The 20,618-nt window shown below is 42.2% G+C and overlaps 1 protein-coding gene across 7 annotated transcripts in view; it reads left to right on the forward strand.

Moving 5' to 3' along the window:
* The window catches only part of SRGAP2 (SLIT-ROBO Rho GTPase activating protein 2), a 213,321-nt gene that overhangs the window by 146,714 nt on the left and 45,989 nt on the right, over nucleotides 1–20,618 (forward strand). For 5 of the 7 annotated variants that reach the window (XM_060277120.1, XM_060277123.1, XM_035122342.2 and 2 more), the window contains 4 exons: nucleotides 2,806–3,030; nucleotides 7,232–7,333; nucleotides 7,786–7,983; nucleotides 19,051–19,135. In XM_060277120.1, coding sequence (XP_060133103.1) covers nucleotides 2,806–3,030; nucleotides 7,232–7,333; nucleotides 7,786–7,983; nucleotides 19,051–19,135 — 610 coding nt within the window. The remainder of the gene's footprint in view (nucleotides 1–2,805; nucleotides 3,031–7,231; nucleotides 7,334–7,785; nucleotides 7,984–19,050; nucleotides 19,136–20,618) is intronic. The other 2 variants (XM_060277121.1, XM_060277122.1) reach the window with 1 other exon arrangement.

Below are 20,618 nucleotides of genomic sequence, written 5' to 3' on the forward strand. Positions count from 1 at the left end.
TCAATCCGCTGGATCCTGTCTTCACATGCAGGGCATAGCTGCCAAGTCCCCCGTATTCCCCGGGAAACCCCCATTTTTCCAGCCGTTTCCCACTGGCAGCCCGGATTTTTAAAAACCCCGTAAATCCCCCGGATTCTTAACGGCCCAGGGAGACTCCTTCTGCGCATGTCTGGAGTCTCTGGACATGCACAGAAGTGATTTCTGGCGCTGCGGCCATTTTGGAAATGGGCAGAGCATGCGTAGAAGCAACTTCCGGTGTCGCTTTGCCCAGTTCCAAAATGGCCGCAGCACAACTTCCGGTTCCGCGCAGCTGCCGATCCCGGATTTTTCAAGCTGGAAGTTGGCACCTATGATGCAGGGGACGTCCTCAACACACCAAGGGTTTGAGACCCATTGGCTATCCGCACCTGGTTTTGCAAGCCAGTCAAAGCTATTCCCTGGGTGTGGGTGCTGACAGCTTTTAGGAGCCACAGGTGTGAGCTAAGTACAGGGTGGGGAAAGGTGGTCAAACTACCCCAGAAAGAGCACCAGAGGTACTGCCCCTCCCCTAACATCCCATACACCCCAAAGCGGTGGATAGAACCAGAGAAGCAAACTCCTAGGGGCTGAGGGGTCTTCACCCCCCCAATAAAATATTTGAGGGGGTCGCCTCCCCCCACGTTGATGGGCATTGCCATTCAAATGGTTTGTATGCACTGTGTCATGTGATTGATTATGCAGGGTGGGGCTCCCCCCCCCCCATTTTATTGAAGTTGGCACTCCTGGATAGAACAGTAGAAACAAGGTATTGAAAACAATGCAATGGAGTCTCCAAATAGATATCATTAAAGGCATGTGGAGTGGACTTTAACTCTAGTAACTGAAAGTTAACAAAGTTGGTGTCAGGCAAACATGTCCAAGGATGTTGCAAAGCTTGGTCATTGCCACTGAGAAGGTCCATTCTCTTGCAGCGCTCAATTAAGATCCTCTTCAGAGACCCTTCTCCATTGTCCCCAACGAGTACAGTTTATTTAAAGAGGATCCTAAGCCCTTATTGCTTTCTGGCATTTGGGAAAAGAAACAGCACCAGCTAGGATATGAGCAGGAGCTGGTAAATCAGGTCACCCAGGCTTAACAACCAGAGAGGGAGTGAGTCTGAAAGACTTGAGAGCAGGAGAAAAGCACACACAATGGCACCAATCCAGAATGCTGGAGTACATCTGCAAGTGTGAATTAGGCTTGGTAAGGCAGATCAATATTAAGCAGAGTGTTCTAGATTGTTTAATTGAGCTGGGTCCATTTCATTGAGTCTACCTGATAAGCAGCCACAGAAACCCATCTTGCCAGTTCAAGGCTTGCTCAGTTACATGAGAAAATTTGATACAATCCAAAATTGGCTGCATGGTCGAAACAAAATTTAAAAAATCATTCCAGCAGCAGCTTAAAGACCAACTAAGTTTTTATTTTGGTATGACCTTTCGTGTGTATGCACACTTCTTCAGATACAGTACACTGAAATAGAAGTTCATGGTGTAACTTTTAAACATGGTGTAACTATTAAACAAGATTTTGATAACTCAGCTCTGGACACTAGTTTCATGTTTCTTGTCTAGTGGATTGGACCTTCTGAGACTGAATGAATAATAATAATAATAATAATAATAATAATAATAATTTATTATTTATACCCCGCCCATCTGGCTGGGTCTCCCCAGCCACTCTGGGCGGCTTCCAACAGAGAAATAGAACACAGTAATCTATTAAACATGAAAAGCCTCCCTGAACAGGGCTGCCTTCAGATGACTGAAATCAACGTGATGAGTAATGCGTGTAAAATCATTGATAAATTATAACCTCTGCATCCTGACTACGGCCCGGGGGCCACATACGGCCCCTGAGGCTCTTTTAAGCGGCCCCCGGGGACCCCCGCCGCCAGCTGCTGCCACCCGCTCTTACGGGCGCGTTGTGACGCGGCTGCTGACTTCCGACCCAGAAAAGCAACGGAAATAGCTTGTGCGCATGCACAAGCGTCATTTCCGGTGTACTTCTGGGTCAGAGGAGGCTTCTGCACATGCGCACAAGCTATTTCCGGTGCTTTCCAGGTCGGGAGTGTGCCAGAAATAGCGTTTGCGCATGCACATGGGCAAACCTAGACAGCATCTTAAAAAGCAGAGACATCACCTTGCCGACAAAGGTCCGTATAGTTAAAGCTATGGTTTTCCCAGTAGTGATGTATGGAAGTGAGAGCTGGACCATAAAGAAGGCTGATCGCCGAAGAATTGATGCTTTTGAATTATGGTGCTGGAGGAGACTCTTGAGAGTCCCATGGACTGCTAGAAGATCAAACCTATCCATTCTTAAGGAAATCAGCCCTGAGTGCTCCCTGGAAGGACAGATTGTGAAGCTGAGGCTCCAATACTTTGGCCACCTCATGAGAAGAGAAGAATCCTTGGAAAAGACCCTGATGTTGGGAAAGATTGAGGGCACTAGGAGAAGGGGACGACAGAGGACAAGATGGTTGGACAGTGTTCTCGAAGCTACGAACATGAGTTTGACCAAACTGCGGGAGGCAGTGCAAGACAGGAGTGCCTGGCGTGCTATGGTCCATGGGGTCACGAAGAGTCGGACACGACTAAACGACTAAACAACAACAACATGCACATGGGCGTGCACAGCTGTGTGCCCCTGCGCCCGCTCCCCCACCTTCCGGCCCACCATGCAATCGGCGCGGCGGGCATCCGGCCCAAAGCCGGGTAAGTTTGGGGACCCCTGCTGTAGAGCTTCTTGGGTTTCAGATGGCCTTTCTTTTTTATTTTTATTTTCCAGCAGTGCTGTGACCTGGGATATCATGCCAGCCTCGGTAGGGCACTCAGGACATTCCTGTCAGCAGAGCTGAACTTAGAACAATCAAAGCACGAGGGCCTGGATGCCATTGAGAATGCTGTGGAGAACCTGGATGCCAACAGCGACAAGCAGCGCCTCATGGAGATGTGCAACAATGTCTTCTGCCCACCCATGAAGTTTGAGTTTCAGCCGCACATGGGAGACATGGTTAGTTTTATTCTTTTTCATAAATAAGCATATAATGGAATTTCCAATCCAGTCAAGGTAAGGACTGTGGAGGGAATCAAGCAAATTGCCTTGAATTGGTCAGTGACCTGACATCTTGGCCTTCGGCCTGGGCATCAAATTATGAAAGAATGTCCTAATTTAAGCAACATATATCTTCATGGGTAAGAAGAGAAAGTGAATTTGTAGTATCAGTTTGTGATTATCTTCTCATTTGTAATAACGATGGCTTCTTAGAAAAGAAGTGATCCAATTGCTTCACCCTTAGAATAAAATTAATTGGGAAAAGAATTTACTGTAGAGATTACCAGTATTTCCTAGCACCATGATAAATAAAAGAGTTGAAGCTCAATGTCATTACTATGTAGTATGTACAGGAATCGCTCACTGAATTGTGAACCATAAAAGTGAAGGTTGGTATTTTATTGCATATTTGGTGGCTCTCTTGGAAAACTCAGTAGTACAAACTCTGCTCTATTGGCCATTAATTTATTTAGTTATATGTTTTCTATGCTGGTTGCTCTAATGATATCCTCTTCAAGCTGGTCTCCTTCCTTCATAAGAGACTCTTTCGCTTCTCTAAGACCTAATTTGCACAACTATTGTATTGTGAATCTGTCTTCTCATGGTGATTGCCGTTGTTCAAATGCTGGAAAATGGCTGCGAATCAGGCCTGAGAATTCAGTGCTTTAATTTATTATTTATTTAATGGATTTATAGGCCACTTTTTGTATTTACAAAAATACAAATCCAAGTGTAATATAAAAAAACTTTAAAATTATCAATTTCATAGTAATACTAAAGCAAAAAATATAATAATCCATCATCGAGATAAACTACAGACCATAGCACAATAGCCCCAATTTATAGCCCCAGTTTATATTAACTATTAAAAGCCACCAGGAAAAGGGGTGTCTTTGTGCCCTACTGAAAAGATACAAGAGTTAGGGTGATTCATGTTTCATCCCAACCTGTAAGTAGTTTTTTTGTTTCTTGAGACTTTCCCCCTTAATATCTGCGTATAAAACTCTGACTGTTGGCATTATATATCCAGTGGGTCACCCAAGTTGAGTTTTTTCCACTAATTCACAGCATAGGAAACAGAATCCTCTGTAAAACCTGTCACTGAATTTAACATGCCAACTAAGAATAGCAAAGTCATCCATTTTTGTCCCCCCTCTCCCCCGAGGTCTTCCTATATAACAAGATACCTTGTAAAGGCAGATAATTGTGCATGCTGGATGGTGAGCCATAAAACTAAAGCTCAGTATTTCATTGCATATTCCTCTGGTATTTATTGCATGTTTCCTTCATCTAGTGTATCTACTCCCAAGAGACGGTTATCACAGATGCTTTGCATTAGGTCTTTTTTCAGTGTTCTTATCCATGGAATTTTCTTAGCTGTTGCATACAGCTGCGATATATTAGAGCTCATGTTGTTGAAGAAGCAAGCGCCATTGGATCCCATGCAGAGTGTTACAACTTTATTCAAAGGGACACAATCTCTGTCTTGATTCATGTCACTATTATGGAGAACGAAAGTGTTACTTAATTTGTTGTTGTATGTCTGTATTCATTGGGAAGTGAGAATATCTCAGTGATGCAGACACCATCAAGAGTTCTGTATTATACTATAAAATTCATTAAATCTCATATTTGCTCTGGTAATTGTAATCACATGTATATGCTATAACCCCAAACTTATGATTATTTATTATTACAATTACATCCCATTTTTCCTCCAAGCTCATGGTGGTGTACATAGTTCTCCCCCGTCCCTATTTAATCATCACAACCACCCTGTGAGAAAAGTTAGGCTAAGAGATCACACATTGAGCTTCCTGAGTAGGGATTTGAGTTTGCAAATGTAAAATATCCTAATATATTCTAATATTCCAGTGAAATCTGAAAATACAGTACTTCATGTAGCCATCACCCCCCATATTTGTACCAATAATAGAGGCTTATGGTGGTTCTGAAATATGTTCAAACGTCGGAGCAAATGATGAACCTTCCATTGATTTTTACCCCCCATAGAGCTGTATTGGATTTTTGTGTTTTTTATAGCATCATCTTGTTGCTTTGAAATCTGCCCAAGGGCTAGATGCACATCCAGCAATGGAATTAACTGGCAATCAAAACTCTCCTCCAACAATGTATTTTGGAGTTCAGGATTAAAAATAAAAAATAAAAATAAGCTGCTTCTTTAAATTTGAGCATGCAGATATTGAGTTACCCTTAATGTTACAGGTTTGAGCAAGGAATGGAAGATTAAGATACTACATTGGGATAATCATATCTTGGCTTCATAAGTTAAGATATGAACAAGCTTTTTCTTCTTCAGCACATCAGTCCCATCTCTCCTTGCTTGTTATAAACCACGATTAAACCAGGAATTTAATCACAGTTAACCATTTCATCCCAACCGGGAAGTTATAGTTACCACCTTCAATAAGAAGCAGAATTTCAAACCATGGTTTGGAATTGCTTTAAGATCCTTGCTTGTCTGAAACTGGTAAACATGTTTACCCACTTAGGACAAAACAGGAAACTATGTTTAATTCAAGATTTCATCATGATTTGATCATGAGTTGTGCAAAGGGCAGAAAGAAGAGGCCTGTGAATACAGGTAAAAGGCTCATACCTCAGTTTATTAAGCCAAAATGTTTTCTTACAATATATTAAATTTGCTTAAATATTTAATTATCTTTGTTAATAATGGGTAGAAATCTTGCTTGAACCAAACACCATAGTCCTGGCTTCCTCAACCTCGGCCCTTCAGATGTTTTTGGCCTACAACTCCCATGATCCCTAGCTATCAGGCCACTCAGGGAAGATGGGAATTGCAGTCTCAAAACATCAGGAGGATTGAGGTTGAGGAAGCCTAGCATAGTCTTTGGGTTCATTTACATGTTACATGTATCTCCACAATCCTTTTGAGGGACAGTTCTGGTCCTGTCTCTCATCCTTGCTCACAGGTCAATGCTGGTCCAAGAAAAGCTATAGGCAGTATGCATTAAGGATTTATGCTAGCACAAAAGGACTTCTCTCCCTATCTCCTCTCACTAGTCCCAAATCTACTCTGGAGGGTTGAATGAAAACCCAGAACCAATTTAGGGAGGTACATGGTGAGGAGATGGGGAGATTGTTCCATTGGCCGAGGAAAAGCCCCTGCACTGAAGGAATGTATGTATGTATTTTATTTGTCTACCACTCTACACCTGTAGATCTCAGGGCGGTTTACAACATATGATTACAATATAAAAAAATATAAAACACATAACAAAACTCAGAACAGAAGCAAACCAATAAAACCCCTTCCACAGCACATTTAAAAGGGCATTGAATATCAGTAAACCAAAGGCCTGTTTAAAGAGGAATGTTTTTGCCTGGTGCCTAAAAGTATATAATGAGGGTGCCAAGCTAACCTCCTTCCACAAATGGGGAGCCACTGCAGAAAAGGTCCGTTCTCGTGTTGCCACCCTCCAGACCTCTCATGGAGGAAGCACACAAAGGAGGGCCTTAGAGGATGATCTCAGGGTCTGTGTAGGTTCATATTCCATTACTGTCTGGTATTGTACAGCCTCTAAGCTGGATAAGAATAGGCTCCAACAAGCAGTAAGAACTGCAGAGAGGTTAGTTCATGTTAGTTTGACTCCAATAGAGACACTTTATGCCACTCGAGTCAGGAAGAGAGCAGAGCAAATTGCTGTAGACCCTTCGCGTCCTGGTCATCACCTGTTTGATTTACTCTCATCCGGATGTCGGTACAGGACTCTATATACAAAAACGTCTATGCACAGGAATAGCTTTTTTCCTTGTGCCATCAAATTGTTGAATCTGTAGTTGTGTGGGCGGAAGGGAGGCCAGTTGGTGGTATGGGGCCTTTTCACTGTGGTGTTGTACTGTGAGGGGAATAGTGTTTGTATGAGGTACATTTTTTATTTACATTGCAATGTAGTCGAAGCAAAATTCCAAGTATGGTTGATACTTGGCCAATAAATTATTCTATTCTATTCTATATGGAAAGATGCAGTTCTTGAAGTATTGCGGTCCTGAGCCGTTTCTCCTATGAAACCCTATGACTTCATTTGTTCCATGGCCCAGTCCACACCTCTCATACATGTGCAGAGCTGAAGAATCAAATGTCTAGAAACTTTCAGAAGTTCCATTTCTTTTCCAGGTGTCCCAGCTGTGTGCCCAGCAGCCTGTGCAGAGTGAGTTAGTGCAGAGGTGTCAGCAGCTACAGTCTAGGCTATCCACGCTGAAGATAGAAAATGAAGAGGTAAGCTAACAAATTCCATTTTTTATTGGTCTTTTCCCTTGCTGTTTTAGCATAGTCTAGACAATACAGTATGTTGGAGGAGAGTAAGGGCAGCTGAGAAGATAAAAACATATAAGCTTCAGTTCAGGCACAAATTTTTAAGGCAACCAAACAGCAAATTTTAGATGTACAGTTGTGTACATTTTGGTCCAAGTTTCATGAATTTGTTCCACCTATGCTATAATGGTAATTGAAAGTGTGCATAAGATTAAACCCTCAGTCTCCTCTCAGCCACTTGTTTTATGTAGACCCTGTTCATGTTAATTGTGTTGTGTTGTGCTTGGGAATCACAGACCCCCAGTTGCAGTAAATGACAAACCGAGTGATAACAAGGCATTTTCCTCTGCATTCCCACCTTCACTCTTTTCCCTCCCCCCTCCTTTATAATTCCTCTCTTGTGTTCACTCTGCCAGGTTAAGAAAACAATGGAGGCCACACTGCAGACTATCCAGGATATCGTCACCATTGAGGATTTTGATGTCTCTGACTGCTTCCAGTATAGCAACTCGATGGAGTCTGTAAAATCAACAGTCTCCGAAACCTTCATGAGCAAGCCAAGCATTGCCAAGAGACGGGCAAATCAGCAGGAGACAGAACAGTTCTACTTCACGGTAAGAGACCTGACTTTTAACACGCTTGCAGCAAAGCTGATATGTGTTGCAGCTGGGAAACTGTATGTGTCGTCTGCAGTTCTGGCTAACAAGCTGTCAGCGTAATTCTTGAGAGGAATAATAAGAATGGCCCACCTACAAGTTCAGTGTCTGTGTGATTATTTCCCCTCGCCCCTTTGAAAGCCTATGTTCATCCATGAAAGCTTTCACCATAATGAATTTGTTCGTCTTTAAGTAGCCACAGAGCTCTTCGTTTTAAATAATGTTTGCGTCTTGTTAAGTGGAATGTAAGCAAAAATAACATTGCATCTAAACTACAGATCACAATAAGGTGTCTTTGTTCCTCTATCAATTTATAAGCTTTGATAGCTTACAGGTTGATAACGAAGTTAAATCTGGTGATGATTTAATTTCAGGATGGATCTTTCACTGAAAATTGTTCATCGGTTTATCCATTGTTTTAATACTCATTTCCTGAAAGCTTTTCTGAAAAGTGGATGAAATTAGGATCATAAGACACATAGAAGGAACATAGGAAACTGCCTTATACAGAGTCAGACCATTGGTTCATCTAGCTCAGTATTGTCTTCACTGACTGACAGCAGTTCTTCTGGGTTTCAGATGAGGACATTCCCAGCTCTACCTGGAGATGCCAGGAACTGAACCTGGGATCTTCTGCAATAAAAGCAGATGCCTCCTATTGAGCTACAGCCCTTCCTTATCATTCCCTGCCATCAGCATGTGTATTAACTGGATGAGGAGCCATGTGGCACAGTTCCATTCCACCCCATTCCACCTTCCATGCCTAACAGCTGACTAGTGATATTTTAGATTCTAAAAACAGGACTCCATGGGCAATCATTTGGATCAGGGCATGTGTATAGAAGGTCTTTATTTTTTAAATAAAAAACTTGCTCTGTAACTTGCCTTTCTAAATGGATTTTGCAGTATTTAAAATATTTTTATTCCTCTTAAAAGAATGATAGTGTTCATGAATAAATGCTATACATTGGGTAAATTTCTTTGGGCAAGATGGTTTATGTTGAGTCTTGCCTATAAATAGGTTTACCGGAGAGTGTATCACTCCCTTAGACAAGCACTCAAAATACTTCAAATGCCGCATTAAATTAAAAGGTCTGCTTAGAAAGAGAATTTATCAGAAAAATGTGGGTGGAGAAAGTGATTCAATTAAGAAGCAATTGACTTCCCTGGCTGTGCAAATGGCTATTTAATTGAACTTGCAGATCTTCTTTTTCTAGAGAAAAACATACTCTCTTTTCTAACAAGCACGTACTAATTTTACCCGTGCATGATGCTTTGTTTTCATTTGTACCATGCTTACCCACAATCCGTGCCAATAATATTAGACTTTTGCCTCCAGGGAATAAAAGTAGAGTTTGTCATGTCATATACATGTACCCAGGATAAAGAAGTGGGGATTAAAAGAGGCTGTTGTATAAACAGCCTTTTTTTTTAGTTCAAACACTTGATAGATCTGCTATGTGAGAGACTTATAAATATCCTGAATAAGAATATGAGGCTTTGGTTTAAAACAATTAGATTGGGGTTTCTTGACATAAAAATGGGTAATGGCTGAGCATTCCTGTTAATGAAGGGAGGAAATGCGGGGAACAAAGGTAAACCATCAGTAGAACTGCATTTTCATATGACATAAGTTTGGCAAGACACAAAAGATGCACCGCTTTGAAGATATTTGCAGCACTCTGGGGTGGGTCTAAATTAGACGTTAGAAACTTGACATTGGAAAGGTCTTTTTTCATTTGGCACTTTTCTCCTCCTGTCTAACTCTAGTGCATTATGGGAGCTTTTTACATGCCTGTCTGCAATGGAGCTACAGGCGTGCCACCACCTAACTCGGGATATTTTAGCAGACATCTAAAATTATCCTGAGGCTTGATCTGTCAAACAGCACTTGCACATCTTGTCAATTTTTATTTTCCCAAAATACGTCAAGGATCAGCTCATGCAGCCAGGGTTGATCATGAGTAGGGCTCCAGTTCTGGGTTTGGTCATATTTTAAAGAAGCACCCCCTCTTCATTAATCTAGTCTGGATAGGCAAGCAGGCCTGCCACTTGAAGTGGCCCAGGGTGGCAAATTGCAAGCAACCCTAGGGGGAGGGAGAAAAAGAACTGTGCTGTTTCTTCCAAACCCTGTACAGTGGAACCTTGGGTTATGTACTGTCCTCCTTACGAATGCTTCGGGTAATGAGCGCCTCTAACCCGGAAGTAGGTGCTCCTGGTAGCAAACTTTGCCCTGGGATGCAAGTGGAAGTCGCGCGCCAGCGGCACGGCAACAGCAGCAGGAGGCCCCATTAGCGAAAGTGCGCCTCAGGTTAAGAACGGTTTCAGGTTAAGAACGGACCTCCGGAACGAATTAAGTTTGTAACCGGAGGTACCACTGTAATTAGCTGAGCAGAAGATGGCTACTTGTTAGGATAGGTTCCTGTCATGCCACGGTGTAGATTTGTGCTCTTCTCACCGGTTGATCCCTTCTGAAGAAAATGACTCGGCTTGCTGTTTATTGCGCTAGCTTGAATGCTTGTAAGTAATTCTTGTGTGGCTCATTTTAAGTACCGACTTGTGGTTCTTAGGGAGAATTATTGGGGCAATAGGATGTTCATAGGTATGTGGCAGTGGAAGTAACTTCAATATAGTCCCCTTTTATAAATTGTTGCTGTTGTTTTCCTGTCCATTACAGTAATATCCAGAAACATCAATCACAGATAAAGGCTCTCTTGTACAGATTGTCATTTGTAAAAAAACCATAATAAAATGTTAGTAGGTTTCAAATATCAGCAGGTTGACGCAGGTACTGCAGGAACATAGGAAAAAGGCAAGACTACAAGAATCCCCAGGATGGGAAATACTCTCTCACCCCCGCCCATTTATTGAAGGCATTGCAGCAGCAGAGGGAGTGAAGGAAGACCATTAATCTTACAAATATATCTGGAAAACCTCTTTCCCTTCAGGAGCAAACACTCAAATTGTATGTGCTTACTGCTCTATTCTCCACACAAAACTGCTCCCTCTCAGGGAAGTGTGATGGAACAAGGTGCAAAAGGGGGAATGAATTGACACTTCACATTAGCGACTCATGCCATGTGTTCCTTATGTAAACCCAACCCTTGGCTCTTTAGTAGCCTCAGAACAAGAAATATAGCATGCCTGCAACACATTTCTCTGTGCGCCCCCACACTTTTAAGCTTCCATTATAAAATGTCAAAGACAAAATAACGTTGAATTGCTGCTTTATTCTGTGATTCAAGCGATCCTTTTCACAGCCAGTTTTAGCACTGATTTTCTTGGGAGATGTTTTCTGGTAGATGCAGCACATTCAACACCAATTTTTAGTTTGCAGGGAAGACAATGACTATTATTACTGAAGGGGGAGAGAGGAAATATTGGTGGTTGGTGCACAATCCTTGGGTTCACATAATCCCCACTTCTGATCCTACCATAACCCTATTGCTTGTTTTCTGTGCTTCGGTATCTCTCTTGTAAAGCAAGGGTAAGAGTAATTTCACACTTCACAATGGTGGTTAGAATAAGCACATGAAATTGAGGTGCTGGTATGGTGAGGGAGGTGTACATGTAGCAAAATAAGTAAGACATCTGAAGAAAGGATGGATGATTGTAGTTTACAGTTAATTGCTATCACTTGTTAAAAATATCAAGCCACTATGGAGTCCTTCATCTTCAAAGTACTTGGCAGAAATACTTCGTTAATCTGCACAAAATCCGTAAGACTTATGAAAATATTATTTATAACCTTGCCTGTAATCAGTGCCATGCTGCTTTTTATCAATGTGCTGTTCTTTCTCCCTTTTTAATCATCAACAGTAGTGCAGCACTGTGGTGCTCCCGATTTCCTTCCCCTCCCCCAGTGCATTCTGGGAATATCTCTCCTCAAGCTGAATGCCTGCATCAGCTTTGATGTTGCTTTTTTCAAAAATGAGCTGAGTGATCTGGATTCCTGAGAGGGGGTTAAGGATATGAGACATATAACAGAAGGTATTTCCATACAGCCTCAAAAGCATAACACTGTTGCTTTGCCAGCAAGGCAGGAAGACCTAGATTGGGTTGCACATTAACCTATTATGTTTTTCTCTTGACAGCTGTTTCATACTGGTAAATACCAAGGTGGAAGATAGCGTTCATAGTTGTGCAGTTGTGGGGAGAGGGAGCACCGTTAAGATTCTTCTGGTATAGAGTAACACACTGGCAGTTAACGAAACAACACTGTGATTTTAGGCTGACTTTTGCTTCCTGATATAGGACTTCTAATGTATTGTACCTGGGCCAGAAGTGCTATCATCTTGAGGTGGCATTGTATTTATTTCAAAATGTTAACTTGGTTTGTATGCACAGGAATACAGTGGCTTTACAGTGGAAATACTTGCCACTGATGCTCAAAACAAATTAGATTGATGTTGCATATGATGGAATTAAAACAAGTGACTTATAACCCAATGTTGTGAGTGCCGACATCAGCACTAGTTCACATAGAGGCTTACCTGTATACTTACCTGTTGACTCAAGCATGCAGGAGGTAGGCCCTCAGGCACAGTGACTTATATGCTGGAAAGCTGGTGCAGCAGTTTGTCATTAAGTCGCTTATAATTGCTCAGAGGTGGGAGTGCAACTTGGAATAGGACAAAAGTGGCTGCTGCTACCAATTCTCCACGGTAGCATTATGAATCATTAATTTCCCTTTTCCCCCATTACTTTGATAGTTTTGCCCTTTAAAATGGTGAGTTTAACACTGCTTATTTTAACTTCACAGTTAGTAGGCATTACACTGAAATAAAAATATTTGAAGCCAATATGAAGTAAGAAATAAATGTGAAAATGTCACAATGATAGCTAGGCACTTAGGTATTTAAAGAACTTTTTCCAATAATATGCTGATTCAACTGCCTAAGACCCCAGCACACACCAGACACTGGGTTGGAGGGTGGGGTGCATGTTGGATTGGGTGAAGGTGGACAGTGTTCTCGAAACTACCAACATGAATTTGACGAAACTCCGGGAGGCAGTGGAAGACAGGAGTGCCTGGTGTGCTCTGGTTCATGGGGTCACAAAGAGTCGGACACGACTAAACGACTAAACAACAACAACATCCTTCTGCCCATGAAGCTGGCTTCCCACCAACACGCCATGGCTGGTTTGACAGTCAATGTGAAGTGTAAGAAAGCTCTGGCTAAAGCAGAGATTTGAATAAGAATCCGTCATAGGAATCCATGGACGTGAATTGGAATACAAAAGTCTGCCCCAAATAAGAAAGCTGGATATACGAAAACCCCATGGCAGGAATTGGGACTAGCAGTAATGGAACAGAGGGAAAACAAACTCTGGGAATTGGTGGCCAGGGTTTTAAATGAAGCGAAATCACCATAAAAAGCCTCAATTCGTGCCTGGCAATCATATATGCCAGTAGTATAGAATGATTTATCCACCTACCTGAATGGCAACCAGTCTCCCGTAATGAGATAAAGGTCCTTATTTCCTTTTTGAAGTTGAATAAAGCTCCTGGAGCTCTATATTCCTGTGTAAGGAATACATAGAATGGTGGGTGCCTATCCTGGCTGGCTTATTTACCACCATAAACAACATGGGCCAAATGCCCTCTGGATGGAAAATAAGTATTCTTTTCCCAGTTTATAAGAAAGGCAGTAGGAATGATCTGCAAAACTATCTGCCAGTTAGCTTGTTAGACAACTCCTCAAAGCTATATGAGCAGTATCGCCTTCAAAAATTTATCCGACTAGTTGCAAAAGAGCAACATTATTCATGAAGTACAAGCGGGATTCAGAGAAGGGCACAGTCCCATTGATAAGTGTTTTACTCTGAACCATATTATAAGGAAATATACTAAGAACATAAAGAATAATCTTTATGTAGCCTTTATTGATCTTTCTGCTGCATTCGACTTTGTTAATCAATACAGAGTGTGGGAGAAATTTCAAATTGCCAACACCAACTGCAGATTTCTGCTATTGATCCAAGAACTATGCAGAAATGAGGGTCAGAGTAGTTTTAAAATGATGGTATGACTGATGCTTTTTAAAAGGTCATGAGGAATGCAAGGTTGCATTCTTACCCCTCCTTACTTTCATATTAATGGTTTGGTGCCATATTGTTACCTCCGAGGATGTGGACAGACTGCTTGGACGAGTGAAACCAACCACCTGTCTCCTTGACCCTTGCCCATCCTGGCTAATAAAAGCTAACCAGGAAGGGCTGGGCGATGGGCTCCGCGGGGTGGTAAATGCTTCCCTCTATGAGGGAGTATTCCCAGACCCGCTGAAAGAGGCGGTCATTAAACCGCTTCTTAAAAAACCATCTTTAGATGCGGCTAATATGGCCAACTATCGCCCAGTCTCAAATCTTCCATTCTTGGGCAAGGTTATTGAGCGAGTGGTTGCTGAACAACTCCAGGCACGCCTGGAAGAAGCGGACCATTTGGATCCCTTCCAGTCGGGGTTCAGGCCTCATCATGGGACTGAAACTGCCCTGGTTGCACTGGTTGATGATCTCCAGCGGGCTAGGGACAAAGGTGAGAGCTGTTTCCTAGTCCTGCTGGATCTCTCAGCGGCTTTTGACACCATCGACCATAATATCCTTCTGGACCGTCTAGAGGGGTTGGGAGCTGGGGGCACTGTTATACAGTGGTTCCGCTCCTTCCTCCTGGGCCGTGTTCAGAAAGTGGTGGCGGGGGATGAGTGTTCAGACCCAGCCAGATGGGCGGGGTATAAATAATAATAATAATAATAATAATAATATATTATTATTATTATTATTATTATTATTATATTTAGCCAATGCAAACTCTCCCCCTCCAATAATTAGGAACAGAAATATCTCAATTTTGATGTATGCAGATGATTTGGCACTCCTCTCTCCAGATTGGGCTCAAAAATCTCTTGGAGGTGTTTGGCACATACTGTTAACAGGAAGGTCTGTCTATAAATACTCGTAAGACAATGATTATATGATTTTTGGCAAACACAGTCCTAGATATAAATGGTGCTTATAGAAAAAATGCAGTCTGTTAGACACCTGGGGATACTCATTAGTGAAACCCTCTCTTGGAAGTTTCATACAGAGGCAGTGAAAGTCAAAGTGCAGAAAACCATAGGGTCATTGATAAAGTTCTGCTACAATAAGTGACGACAGCTGATTGAACCTGTCCTAATATTTAGCAGCAAAATGCTTACTCAAATGTTCTATGGCATTGAAATCTGAGGCTCTGATTTGAACTCCATTAAAGATTTGGAAATGGTGCAGAATACCCCCCCCCCCTCCGGAAGCTATGCTCTTTACCATCAGGAATTTCAGCAGCACTTTGTACAGAATCCAGGTGGCCAACACTTAAGGCAAGAGCGTACTGCGCTCAGTTAAAGTATATTTTAAAAATTGCTACTATGCCTATTGAGTGTTTTCCTGCTCTGTGCTATATGGAATTGCGTGATAAGCAACTCTGGAAAGCAGCTAGTCAAGATGTTTTAGAGTATTATTATTTTCCAGAACTGAGTTTCGCTTTGACCTTGAAGAAGTATCTACTAAAGGATTGGCTCTTCTACTGGTAGAAAGAATCCAGAAGCGACCTACAACTAATTAGAAACACCAAATTTCCCCATTGGGAAATATTGAGAGCAGAGCATTTTAGAGCTAGTGGTGCTGGTGGCGCTGTGGGTTAAACCACAGAGCCTAGGGCCTGCCGATCAGAAGGTCAGCGGTTCGAACCCCCGCGACGGAGTGAGCTCCCATTGCTCGGTCCCAGCTCCTGCCTACCTAGCAGTTCGAAAGCACGTCAAAGTGCAAGTAGATAAATACATACTGCTACAGCGGGAAGGTAAATGGTGTTTCCGTGCGCTGCTCTGGTTCGCCAGAAGCAGCTTAGTCATGCCGGCCACATGACCCGGAAGCTGTGTGCCGGCTCCCTTGGCCAATAATGCGAGATGAGCGCTGCAACCCCAGAGTCGGTCATGACTGGACCTAATGGTCAGGGGTCCCTTTACCTATCTGACCAAGCTCTCACCAGCTGCCGTAAGAAATGCCTTTATTGAGCTCTGTTTCCAAGTGATGCCTACCTCTGTCTTAGATGGATGCTACAACAAGGTCCCATACGCAGACAGACTTCATATTTGTGGTCAGCCACAGGTAAAATACATCACTCATTCTCTGTTAGCCTGTCGAAGAGATCACTTTCTCAAACCTTTGTTCATACATGCATGGTTTCTTTCGAGTGACAATAATAGATTCATAACACATAGAGTGGCCCTCTATGCACTGGCTGAAAAAAAATAAGAAAAAAGGAATTAGATAAAAATGCTATAAATGGTTGTGGTGATTCAGAGTTTTAATCTGAAATCAAGTTGGATTTGTTGGTGCCCCTGGTAACTTCTCTCTCTTATATCATGGATGTTGGCAATTTGGATTTTCAAAAGGCAGAATAATATTAGCGTTGAGATGCACAAGGGAAACTGTGTATTAATGCTTAAGAACTCAGCAAAGTCTTTACAAATTTTATATTATCGATGTATGTCTTGTACTATTTTATTAATACTGTTGCTTAGTACAAATTTGTCATAGCCTTTGGCTTGAACAATAAACTTATCAGCTGCACTGTTTCATGCCTGTAGCTGCATTTAACCAATCTCCAAATCCTAGTTTGGAGGATCAGGAGTATGTAGCAGTCCCTTCTTGCTTTCCTCCGCACAGAAGGGGAAGTGATTAGAACAGCCCACTTCTAATGAGTGGTGAAGCATAGTTTGCCATTATGTCCAAATGCTGCATACTATAATTTTCTAAACGCCCATATTAATATGGGATTGAACTGATTGTTCTAATTATTGGGCTGCATTGTGGACTTTATTTTATTTTATTTTGTGATCTGCATATAGCTATCTAATAGTTTAGGGCTCAGAGTCTCACCTTCAGGTTTAAATTGGCTCCAGGCAGGCAATCTGTCATGTCTTATTATCAAGTGGTTATTTATTTTAATGGGGCCTTGACTGACAGCAGGGTGCAAACCACTGAACTGTGAACATGCTTGCAATGAAAGGTTTCTCTAATGGCACTGTGCTTTGGCATTGTGTTCCTCTGCTTCTTAGGATAGTGTGGGTTGGTTTGACTGCTCATTTAAACCCTAAATTTATTTGCAGTTGTATTAGTTTTGTGCTATACCATGCTCTTAATTTTAAGGCTTATTGAGAATTTATGGGCAAACTGTTTTCTGGATTATTTCCCCTTTTAAATCAGCATTGGTAATACTTGATATTAATTTTTCCTTCCTTCCTCCCCCTTTCCCCCCATTGCTTTGATTTTTGAAAGCTTTGCCCTTTAAAGTGGGGAATTTAACACTGCTTATTTTAACTGCACAGAGTTGTAATCCGTAACACTGTAATGAGCTAGGACACTGAAATAAAAATATTTGAAAAATTAAGTAAGAAATAAATGTGAAAATGTCACAATGATATCTAGACACTTTCCCCTGAAAATAAAGTCATTTCCCTGGTAATGTGCTGCTTAAAGGTTGTCCTGTGAATTTTTCAAGTTTCTGTTGCAGAATAATTCATCATATAATACACACTGGGTTGGAGGGCGAGAGGTGCATGTTGGATTGGGTGCAAGTGTCCCTCTGCCCTGCCCAGCTCTGCCTGCTAAGCAGACCTCCTGCCAGCTGCCACCAGTGCAGAGCTTCTCCTGCATGCCAAATGTGTGGGAAGGCAAAAGTACTACTGCAGGATTCTCACTGGCAGTAGCCAGTGGAAGGCCACAAAATGGGGCATTCCAGAGGCAGAGAACATGGGTGGGTTACCAGTTTGGGATCTGCTGGAACCCAAACCAGTCCCATGGCTATTGTTTCTTTAAGGGAGAACACAGGGTCTCATGTCCTATTAAGGTCTCATGTCCTATTAAGGTTCACAAAGAGAGCAACAAACACAGAGATGAAGCAAGGAAGGGAGCTCTAGCTGATGTTGTAGCAAACCAACCAAGGGAAGTTCTCATGAGACTTTTATCCTGGATAGTCTGAATTGGCTTCAAATAGCCTGAATGAGGAAAGCACCCTTGGAAACTGAGCACATTGCACAATATAGTCCCTTGGGGGCAAACACTTTAAAGGATTGTGTTACTTAAGGAGAGGAGCTACCCGAGGCATAAGATGGACTTGATTCTAGCCACTGCCAGGCAAAGGGGAGACCAGGGTAATATTGATGCTTGAGGAGAAAGGGCATTTCCCATGTTTCCCACCACAAAATGGGCAGGATATTCATAGGGAGCAGGGCTGAGGGCCATGAGCCAATCAAATGAGGTATCCTAAATACCAAGCACATTTGTAACTTCAGTATGTAGTGCAAAGCTGAAGGGCTCTATTAAAGGCTATCAGTGATTGCTAGCCATGATGGCAGTTCTGTGCCTCTGCAGTTGTAGGAAGTTTGCTTCTGAATGCCAGTTTCTGGAAACTGCAGTCGGGATGAGTGCTCTTCCACTTGCACCCTTAAAAATTCTATAGATCTCATGTCTCTATATGGGGCCAGGAATGGATAAAGTCCTTGGGTTTTTTGAATGGCTTGTTTTAAATGTTCTCTTCAGTAGGCTGAGCCCCACACAAATTCTTCTGCCAGCACTACTCCAGATTTGCAGTACAATCTGATTGCTAGCCCAGAAGGTATTGTTTTAAAATCCGTAAGATGACAAAGAGACAGGCTATGGTATCATTCAGCAGGGTTAGGCCAGTGTTATGAAGGATACTTGTGTTGGCTGATACTGCTTTTCATTTGATGCACAATCACAATGATAATTATTTGTGAAAGCTTCTTCACTCTACTGAGCTGCCCTGTGTTAGGTTGCATGTGTTTCTGTGAAAGGTCTTGGTTATTTAGGTCTTATTTAGTTATTGCATGGGAACCATGATGGTTTGATTTACCCTAAGCTCTTTGTCACATAGGGGGTATCTTAGTCCGTTCCGGTCTCTTGGTCCATAGTCCTTTTGTGTCCTAGACGTAGATGCTGATCCTTGGCTTCTTTTTGCTCCGACAGAAGTTGAAGGAGTATCTGGAAGGGCGGAACCTCATCACCAAGCTTCAGGCAAAACATGACCTCCTTCAGAAGACTCTGGGAGAAAGTAAGTCTGGGAATCACTTGTCATTGTGTCAGCCCATCCCTCGTAATTACTGAATTAGGCAGCTGACTGAGCATAACAGTCTTGGATTATCAATGCTAAGTGGACAAAGTCATGTTTTATGAATTTATTATTCAATCCCTACTGCACTGCTTAAGTAATGATGAAAGGGAAGTGCTTAATGAGCCAATAATGTGCATCATCTATTTGTTTAACTGAAGCATATGCCTATTTCCCCTCCCCCTCCACTTCCCCCATCCATTATAACAATTCCACAGAATCAAATTGGAGTAATCCTAGTAATTTGTTTCTCCTAGCATGCAAATATTCCTATCATTTAAGGAAATGTTTTTTTCCACGTGGACTTGTTTGCCTTTCATCTCCGTGTGGATTCTTTTAAGAAATCCAGGATAAAGGGGGTATTCATAGGTAGAATCGGAGGTAACCATTCTACCAGTGCACAGCCTGTTGTAACTTCACTGAACTGCTTGGACCACCAGCAGCTGGAGCTGGCATGATTAGTTGTCTATGACACTGATGTTGAACCTAGGTGTCACCAGAAGTTTATGTATCTGACTGCCCATGAAAAACCCATCTGTCCAGCTTCTGGGGAAGGGCAAGGCGAGGTAATCCTAGACTCGATAGAATTATCTGTTCATATCACAACAAAGACCAGCTGCAGCTTTCATTGTAGCTGTCTGTGTTGATCTGTTTCCCATTTCCAGGATTCAGGTCTTTGGGGAAAGGAGCTAAATCAGAGGGTTTGTTCTGAACTGTAATACGTTATAAAAGTCTTTTTGCCAACACTTCCTTTCATTCTCGCAAAATCTGCTCTGAGCCATATGGCTGAATGCCTCTGGCCCAGAATTAGCTGCTTCGAGTACAGCATCATATTGGTACAATGAATACAGTGACACGGCATTTTTATTTCTTCAAATCATCTACGTGTGCCTATGACCATTAATGTGAATAGTTTGGAAAGTGCTTTGCATTCTGGATCCACAAATTTGCTGGATAAAGCTGTTGGTTATTTTTAAATTGACTCTGATCCATAGGAAGTGAAATGAGGCAATGGACACATTTTCCAGGTTTTCTGGCACAAGAAACTATTTGTCTATCAAAAAAGTAGAACAAGTCATGCCATTTCCTGGGAGCATTTTCTCCCTCTGAGTGTCTGGATATAATGCTCCTGCTGCTCCTGTGATGAATCACATTCCTGGGTCATAGCTGACTTCTGCAGAAAGCTAAATGTCTTTCTTTTTTGACTTTCTAAAGTCAGAGAGCCCCTTTTGTTTATGTAATGCTGTTGTGGATTACGTTGAAATGTGGTTGCAAAGGTCCTTGTCCCTGAGTTGGAGCCATTAAAACAGGCACCCCCAAACTATGCCCTCCAGATGTTTTGGGACTACAACTCCCATCATCCCTAGCTAACAGGATCAGTGGTCAGGGATGATGGGAATTGTAGTCCCAAAATGTCTGGAGGGCC

The sequence above is a fragment of the Zootoca vivipara genome, chromosome 7 (genome assembly GCF_963506605.1).
Source record: "Zootoca vivipara chromosome 7, rZooViv1.1, whole genome shotgun sequence".
Lineage (NCBI taxonomy): Eukaryota > Metazoa > Chordata > Lepidosauria > Squamata > Lacertidae > Zootoca > Zootoca vivipara.